The 9350-nt window shown below is 40.3% G+C and overlaps 1 protein-coding gene across 1 annotated transcript; it reads left to right on the forward strand.

Annotated features, from left to right (window-relative positions):
* Positions 1–2010: 2010 nt before the first annotated feature.
* On the forward strand, positions 2011–9350 carry nqo1 (NAD(P)H dehydrogenase, quinone 1). The gene is made up of 6 exons (XM_080417084.1): positions 2011–2508; positions 6514–6681; positions 7039–7169; positions 7355–7468; positions 7941–8042; positions 8239–9350. The coding sequence occupies exons 1-6, from the start codon at positions 2427–2429 to the stop codon at positions 8557–8559; spliced, it is 918 nt and encodes a 305-aa protein (XP_080273210.1). The 5' UTR covers positions 2011–2426; the 3' UTR covers positions 8560–9350.

Below are 9350 nucleotides of genomic sequence, written 5' to 3' on the forward strand. Positions count from 1 at the left end.
GTTTGAAATAGCCTAGGTATAAAATAGGACTAAAGTGTTTAATGTATGTTTTATAATGTAATCATTTATATCTGCAAAGTAACTAGTAACTAAAGTTAATTGTAGTGGAGTAAAAGTACACCATTTGCCTCTGAGATGTAGTAGTAAAAGTATTGGACATTTGAAATACTCAAGTAAAGTACAAATACCTAAAAGTTTTACTTAAGTACAGTACTTAAGTAAATGTACTTAGTTACTTTACACCACTGCAGTAGACCAGTGGTTTCTCAAATGGGGCCCAGCTAAATTATTCATAGTTAGGAATCAATTGGACGGTCATGACAAATGGAACCAAAAAGGGTCCCTTTAGGTTCCATTTATACACTCTCTGAGTAATGGGGGTCTGTGGCCTTTATGCATACCTAAGTTGAATTTAAAAGGTTTGCGAACCACTGCAGTTGGCTGTCAGAGAGCCTGTCAGAGGAAAATATTATGCCCAGTCAGTGGTGGAAAGAATACTCAACATTTTTACTTAAGTAAAAGTATCAATACTGCAATATAGAAATACTTTGTTAGTAAGTAAAAGTCCAGAATTCAAAATGTACTTGAGTAAAAGTATAAAAGTATTGTTGGCATCAAAATGTACTTAAAGTACCAAAAGTAAAAGTACTCATTATGCAGAATGTCCCATTTCAAGTTTTCAAATGTATGTCATGTAATGTCATTTGAAAATAGCAGATCTACAAGCTTACAATGCGTTGTGATGCAACGCATTGTGAGCTTGTAGATCGGCTATTTTCAAATGGCCAAAATGTATAGGGCTGAAGTGTTTAATGTATGTTTTGTAATATTAATAAAAATCTACAAAGTAAAAGTAACTAAAGTTTTCAAATAAATGTAGTGGAGTAAAAGTACAATATTTGGATCCGAGATGTAGTGGAGTAGAAGTAAAAGTATGGGCAATTGGAAATACTCAAGTAAAGTATAAATACCTCAAAATTGTACTTCAGTACATACGTACATTTACTCAAGTAAATGTACGTAGTTACTTTACACCACTGTGCCCAGTACCAGTAGGCTACATGTCAACGGTTGCAGGAGGAACCCAACAGCAAGAAGGAGGCATGATTGATTGATTGATCGATTGATCGATTGATTGATCGATTGATCGATTGATCGATTGATCGATTGATCGATTGATTGATCGATTGATCGATTTGGTTTATGGACAATCACACACACAAAAACAAGAATCCCAAGGATAACAGAGATGGAACACTTTATTTCCAACAAGATCCTTGTCAAACTGATGCCTCCGAACTTCATGCCGTCATGGTGGAAGAAATCCACCAGATGGCGCTGAAGGGCTAGTCCTAGGACAACCCCGTTGCCTGCTGGGCGGTGTCTGCTGAGTGGGAATGTGTGCAGCTCATACAGTGAGGTAGAAGTCATTATGACCATACTTTAAATGACAGCACATTTAGATGATGATAATAATAATATTAACAATAATAATAAAAATAACAATAATAAAAATAATAATAACAATAATACTAATAATAATAATAATAATAATAATAATAATACTATGGGCTAATAATAATAGGCCTAATAATAATAATAATGGTAGAATATTAATATTAATAAATATAGCAACGGTATGCAAAAGGAAATGTGGAAAATGTATATAAAATATATGCAACAAGCCATAGAAACAGAATGGGTTGAGAAAGGAGCCTGTACATTTAACAAATTATTATTCTTAACAGCTGAGCAGAGTGCTGAGGTTGCTTATAATGCAGATTTCAAACTTGTGTAAAAAATTGACCTCGGCCAAAAATGTAGACCTCGGCCAGATATTGATCTCATAGCATGTATACCTTTCTACTTAGTCACTTGAAGAGCAGGCGACAGAAGTGCTCTGGTAACATTCCAACAGACGTCTCGTCGCCTGCCACGTCACATTCCAGACTGGCGCTCTGCAAGCCACACGCACACAACTTGGTGGTGACACGCACACCGAAGGTGTGTCTCCTCCTTGGCTGTCTTGGAACATGCTTTAGCTTAATTGTCACAAAGTTTCAAAGTGTAGGGATTCCTTTTTTTCAGGATATAAATCCTTTCGTCTCTCTCAGGCGAATTTAAACCGGATTAAGACATGTATTAACCACATGACCTGTTCTGTTTAATCCCTTTATAGTGACCCAAACATTCTTTTCCAGACCAGAACCAATCGTATCCTCTTGCACCAGTGATTCTGTCCTTTAAAAAGCACAACTTGGTCGCTCCTATATGGTCCTAGTAGTTCTGCATCCTCCTCCTTCCTTGTGTGTAAAGTGTGTAGACATTGGCCCCTGCCCCCTGATCCTTCTGAATAGTATTACGTAACTGCTAAATCTGAGTTGCAATCGAAAAATGTTTCTCACGCAAATATCGCTTCAAGCCAGATGTATAAGAGAGGTACTCACGCAGCTGCACACACTCACACACACACTGCCGGGGAAGACCTGCTCCAACACAGGATCATGGGTGAGTGAAGTCTCCAATGAACGCAAAGTTTACAGTGTAACTTGTATTTCTTCGCGCAGAGCATCAGGTTGCCTAAATGCGTTTCATATTTAGATGTAATTTGTGGGGAAATGATCAGCTAAGCTGACTTAATGATAGGCAATCTAAATATGAAACGCATTAATAGGCAATCCGGTGTTCTGCACAAAGCATGTCAGCTGTCATGGTCGATTTGAGTAATTATCTCAACTGAAAAATTAGCCATAGGCTACGGTTATGACACTAGACAGTCTATTACTGTGTGAGTACTGTTGCAACTTGCAGGGAGTCTGATTTCAGTGTGAAAAAGCTTTTTCATTAGGAAGTAATCGCATCGCACGTTTTCGAGATACCTTGCATACATAGAAAGGACATTAATGGGACACAGTGTTGAATCTTTGTTTTCACATTAGCCTATAGTTACCAGACTATAGTACTGGATGTTCTTTATTATTTCTAGATAAACAATATTTCGAACTGCTATTTCTCCCACAGTTTTTATCCCCCAATGTTGTGCCATATCTCAAAATGACCGTCTTGACCTGGAATCGTGCGCTTGTATCTTATGCTAAGAGATTGGTTAAATAGTTTAATTGATATTGATTTATTAGTGCATTAAATTTCCCCATCTGCTTTAATGTAAAAGTGAAAAAACTCAAATTCAAGTATTGAGCTAGAGTTACCACATTTGGAGGGGAGGTTCATAATTTAGTCCGAAATTATTGAAAAAATAATTACACTAATCGGCCACATGGTGGCGCTATAACAGTGCCCTTTACGTTTTGGCCTTTAACTCTTGAACCGTAGGTCGTAAAATCGACCTACGGTCTTGTCTTTTTCCCTGGATTCCTTGGGTCACTACGCATCTCCCCATATAGGCCACGCCCATTTGCGTCTGGATAGATTTTCTGCCATTTAGAATTTTCTTCAAAACACACTTTTTGCTCCTTTTCCTACAAATTTTGTCCAAATCTCACACAAATCGGTAGAGGTCATCTATGGACCCATGCGATAAACTTATCCAAACGGCATTTTGATAGTCCTTACCGTTTGTCCGTAATTGGCTTCCAAAGTTAGCGGGAGGAGCCCATTTTACCAAAAATGCCAAAAATCACGAACGAAACATCCAATCGATCCCAAATTTGAATCACATGTCGAGGGTGGTTTACTCAACGAATCCCCAAAAGCATTTCCACTTTGACCCATAGGGGGCGCCACAACTCTGCAAAACGTAACCGTTTGATGCAAAAACATGATTTTTGGGGGGATCACTCCTCTCAAATTGAAAAGCAGGTGATCTCAGGAGTGACATGACGATGTCATTGGCCCGCTACATTTGTGGGAGGGGCTTATTTATTTTAGTGGGAGGGGCCTATTTCTTCAAATCAAAACGCCATGTATCACGAACACAGGATCCAATCAGCACCAAATTCGAATGGCACGTCACGCGACCTCCGACGGTATTCCTCCAAGCATATTCCTCAAGTCCGGGCGGCGGCAACCTGCGACCGGCGACGGCGCAACCACACTTTGCAATTTCCCATAATTGCGACGCGTCTAGTTATTGCTGTCATTTATAGGCGTTAGAAATAAAAAAACATGGTGCTTCTTGAAATATATAACAAAGACTGCTTTCTGAGCCCTGATAATTAGTAGGCCTATTATTTAAAAAAAAAACGTATGACTATGAGAGTAACCGCCTGTTAATTAATGTAAACCATAATATCATGAAAATGTGATAATATAAAGATTTAGGAAAATGTATATGTAGTAACAGAGTGTGTATAAGAGAGAGTAACGTCAGCTTTGATCTCGCCGCAAAGCGGGCTGACCAATTATTTGTTTACCAACATTGAGACTGTATGCACAGGTGATTGTTTGAATGAATCAATTCTCAACCTGTTGTTTCGGGGTGTGCTAGCCACCCCCCTCTTGTGTGTTGGCTGGTGAGGCGCGTCCTAGCTAGACCTGACAGAATGGGTTTCATTTGGAGCCAGTATGACGTTTGGAGGGGTCTATGGGCTAGTTCCAAACATTGGAACTATCTCATTGAGATAGACAGATCACTTCCGCATTCCATTCTTACAATGGCAGTCAACGACTTAGTGTCATAACTCTCTTATTCGGCTCTGTGTGTGTAGTAACAGTAAAGTAGTATAGTAGCCTACATGAAGGAACAGTATAATATAGGCTAGTTATAGTGGTAGTACATGTCATAACAGTAACAATGCAGTAATAGTGGTAGTAGCGGTCTACATTATGTAGTGAGTAGTGACAGTAGTCATTTAGTATACAGTATGTAGTAACAGTAATGTAGTAATAGTCATAATATATAACGTAGTACAGTAATAATGTAGTAATAGTCTTAGCACATGTTTCAGTACAACATGCCTTGTGTATTATTGTCTCCGCCAGAGGTGGAGAGTATGTTTTCGTTCTGTCCCGCTGTGTGTGTCCCCCCCCCTAGCCAAGCTAACATTGGTCAAGCTCCACGTGACACGTGACAATATGTTGACACCAACGCTTTTGATTGGCTAGAGGGACGCATGACGAAATAAAATCCTATAAATAGGTGTGTCACTTCAAAAAGCCATTTATGTGATTGAAGTGAGGTAAGACAGGATCAATCAGTCTTGATTGGAACAGTACCTTCCAGTACAAATCACCCGTCCGTGCGTGTGTGTGTCCCTCTGAGAACACCTAACATTGGTCAAGTTTCACGTAATCAGGAACAGTACTGGCGGAGACCTGTGCTCCGAGGAGCACATTTTCTAGTTATTATTATAGTTATTTTGCCTCTAGGCACAATAGATCATATTTTCTCCTGCAAACTAAAGTAAGGAAATGATTTAGCTAAAGGATGTCACATCAGCTAACCAACCAGTGCTCAGAAAATGTGAATAAAGTTCATAATAGTGACTTGCTCTGGTTTCTACCAACCAACACAACGTCTAGACAAGAGCCGTGGCTTCATAGCCTGGTGTTCTATGTGATGTACAGGAGAAGAAAGCACAACTGAAGAATTCTGCTGAAACTAGATATTGTTGTTGACACACAGCCTTGTAGGACATGTTTTACAACTATTTGAATGCTTGGTGGGTGGGGTGTTCAGAGGTGACTTCACTGAGAAGGAACATAATGCGTGTGCGTGTATTGTTGTACTTGCATATCAGATGTGCTGTAACATGAGGCTGCTAATAGGTAATGTCTCTCAGTTAAATTCAATTAGCCACATAAACCCAAGATTACAGCAGCCCTATTCTGGGGAAAACATTTTGTCAAAAAGCAAATATACAAGCTCACAACATGTTGTAATGCAATGCGTTATGATTATTTTTGGCTGAGATTTGCTGTAGAGGGAAAAAAGGAGGCATAGAGCCCTGGGGGATCCCGGTCAAATAAGTGGGTTAAAGGTAAGGTAAGTGATGAACTTAGCCAATCAGGAGAGAGTACCCATTTATCAACTACATTTTTATAGTGTTCCAGTTCCAATTGTGTTTGCTCATTTCTTTGTGTCATCACTTCTATTTTTTAAACTGAATCCTGTCTGAGTTAGAGATTGGATACCATACATTTTCTGTTTAATAAAGAGCTGGAGAGACATGGAGATTCCTGTTACTGAACAAACACTGTAGTTTCCCAAACAGTGGGCCTCGGGACCCATGTTTGGCTCCCGGACCCATTTTTATGGGTCGCGAGTAACATCCCTTTATTTTTTTGTTTCCTAGATTTAGTTTTTTATTATTTCAAAAGACTGAATTCAAATATCTAAAAAATTTCATTAATTCGAAAAACGTATTTTAACCAAAGAAAATCACTTACCCTACCTTTAAGGGGTTAACTGTTTGTTGACTAGTTGTGTTGGCCATTGATAACTTTGAAAATCTGAATTGTGTGTGTGTGTGTGTGTGTGTGTGTGTGTGTGTGTGTGTGTGTGTGTGTGTGTGTGTGTGTGTGTGTGTGTGTGTGTGTGTGTGTGTGAGACAGCTCAGAAGACCGTTCTGATCGTGTACGCTCACCAGAGTCCAGGCTCATTCAATGCCGCTGCGCGGGATGCAGCCGTGGAAGAGTTAACAGAGCAGGGCTACAAAGTCACTGTGTCTGACCTGTATGCCATGAACTTCAGAGCCAGCGCTACACAAGACGATGTCATTGGTAAATTCTCACACATTCTCACCTCTTCAGATCCACCTCAGCCTCATCTTAGCACATGCACTTAAAGGACCTGTCCGTCTGTCCATGTGTCCGTGTGTGTGTCCGTGTGTCTATCTGTGAACAGCTAATCTCCGCCACCGTTGGCTTGATCATAGCGAAACTGTGCACACACACTCCCTGGATGCCAATTCAGAACCTCTTTTCTTTTTATCCAATAATTCAATGCTTCATGGGGTGTGTAATTGAAAGAAAATAAATAACACACGCACGCACACGCGCGCACACACGCGCACACACACACGCACACACGCGCACACACACACAGACTGTTGATGTTGCTGATGCTGTGTCGGCCAGGTGAACTGAAGAACCCAGAGCTCTTCCAGTATGGAGACGAGCTCATGCATGCTTGGATGGAAGGTCGCCTCAGTGAAGACATTGCAGCTGAGCAGCGCAAAGTTGAAGAAGCCGAGCTCATTATCTTCCAGGTCAGAGCTCACTTCCATCCATCCATCCATCCAACCATCTATCTATGCATGCATGCATGCATGCATGCAATGGATCTCTGATATATATTTATCATCCAGTCTTTTGTGGATCTATTATGATTTATTTTTGTTGTAGGATTTGCCTGCTCTTTCTCACTTTGTGTCTTTAATTCTTTCATGTGTAGTTTCCGTTGTACTGGTTCAGTGTACCTGCCATCATGAAGGGATGGATGGACAGAGTATTGGCACAAGGCTTTGCTTTCTCCCTACAACAGATGTACAACAATGGAATATTCAAGGTCTGTCTTTTTTAACAAGTAGCCTAAATTTAAACCCATGAGAACAGACACACGGTTAGGACAACTTGTCAAGCATTTAACCACTTAAATCTTATAGCGTCCCTATTCTGGGCATGCCATAATAGGTGAACATTCTGCGAGAACAGTTGATCTACACAACATGCCACAAAGCGACTTGTTGTGAGCTTGTAGATTGGCTATTTTCAGCAAAGAGATAAGGGGTAAAAAAAAGGAGGGCACCAAGTATAGAACCCTGGGGGACCATGGCCAACAAAGTATATAGAGGTTAACTGCAATAGTAAAAGCATACTCTTTGTTATAGATGATAGGTGTAGGAACGTGAAATTTCAACGCTGGAAATTAAGGCAGTTGTTTTGAACTACCACAAGGGAATAGTCAAGTATATAGTATGTTTTAGCAGACATTTCTCTCCCCTTACATCTCATTGGTGTTGCATTTCTCTTTCTCAAAGGACAAGAAAGCAATGCTGTCCTTCAGCACTGGAGCAATGGAGACGATGTTCCGACCTGACGGCATCAATGGAGACATCAACGTCACACTGTGGCCTTTACAAGTGAGTGACAAAAAGTGACATAACAGCTTGCATGACACAGAGATGACCATGTGGATGGTATAACCGTCTACTATGGATCTAAAAATGATCTAAAAAACTATAACGGCATCAGATACTGATACACACTTATTCTGTGTGTTGTGTGCTGATGGTATTTAGCTATTATTTTCTCCATTCGTTTGTTTGTTTCTCGCAGAATGGCGTTCTCCACTTCTGTGGATTCCAGGTTCTTGCTCCGCAGATATTCTGGAGCCCGGCTCACAGTCCTCTGATGGCGCGCACTGCGATGCTAGACGGGTGGCGCGGCAGACTGAAAGGACTGCTTTCCGAAAAGCCTTTGACCTTTGCACCATGTGAGCTTTTTGACCTCAGCTTTCAAGGGGGGTTCTTGCTCCGTCCAGAGGTGAAAGAGGAATGGAGCTCAAACCCCATCGGCATCACTACGGGACATCATCTGGGGAAAACCCTGCCCCCCGACAACCAGATGAAAGCCAGTCTTCAGTCAGCCTCCAAGTAGTACAGTGCATAATACGGTATCTTAGAATACAGTGTTTACAGTATATCTTAGAAAATCACGTGTAGCTAAAATAATATGTATTTGCGTATATGGGGAGAACAAAAAGGAGATTCAACCCTAGCTTCTCTATTCTCGGGGGCGAATATTCGACAGAAATAGGTGATCTACACCTACTTGTAGTGGCCTATTTTTGGTGTAGAGGGAAATACTAGGGGACCTACCCTGGGGGGCCCCGGTCAAATAAGTATATAGGATTTAAGTGGTTTGGAGCATAAAACTGCACAAAGAATCCAAATTACCCAATAGTTGTTAATTAAAAGTGTAATTGAGTTCATACCTAATCATATAAGAGGTGGTGATAGACAGTAAATTCCTCCAAAGAGAAACATTTTGGCCAGTATGCGTCTCCAGGACTAAATGAGGAAGTAGACTTTATGCTGTTTCTTTAATATCCTCTGACTTTCTATGTGCTTATATTATCCATAGTGCTTAAAAGGTAATGGGTGGGGAGTTTCCGTATTTTTATATATTTTCCTTTGAATGTAAATCACTTCTTGTTACTATGCCTTATTGTGGATTCATATTTCTTTGGCATGCATGTATGAGCCTGTGCTGTATTTGTGCCCTCTACTGGTTAACAACACATAAGGCCTTATGTGTTGGGTGGAATGCCATAATGAGGATAATGATGACTGATAATTAAGACTGATTAGCTGTTTGTTAGACCCTGGTGAAGATAAGCATTGGTCTGTTTTATTGCAAAATAATAAATAAGTATTTTTTCACCTGAA

This window comes from Gymnoscopelus braueri, assembly GCF_963280865.1.
Source record: "Gymnoscopelus braueri genome assembly, chromosome: 1".
Taxonomy (NCBI): domain Eukaryota; kingdom Metazoa; phylum Chordata; class Actinopteri; order Myctophiformes; family Myctophidae; genus Gymnoscopelus; species Gymnoscopelus braueri.

What these genes read in the sequence shown, in the direction of transcription:
- nqo1 (XM_080417084.1), top strand. Translation starts at nt 2,427, where the DNA reads ATGTATAAGAGAGGTACTCACGCAGCTGCACACACTCACACACACACT. An exon ending in ACAACAATGGAATATTCAAG is followed by an intron (nt 7,469 to 7,940) that starts GTCTGTCTTTTT and finishes TCTTTCTCAAAG; the next exon opens with GACAAGAAAGCAATGCTGTC. An exon ending in TCACACTGTGGCCTTTACAA is followed by an intron (nt 8,043 to 8,238) that starts GTGAGTGACAAA and finishes TGTTTCTCGCAG; the next exon opens with AATGGCGTTCTCCACTTCTG.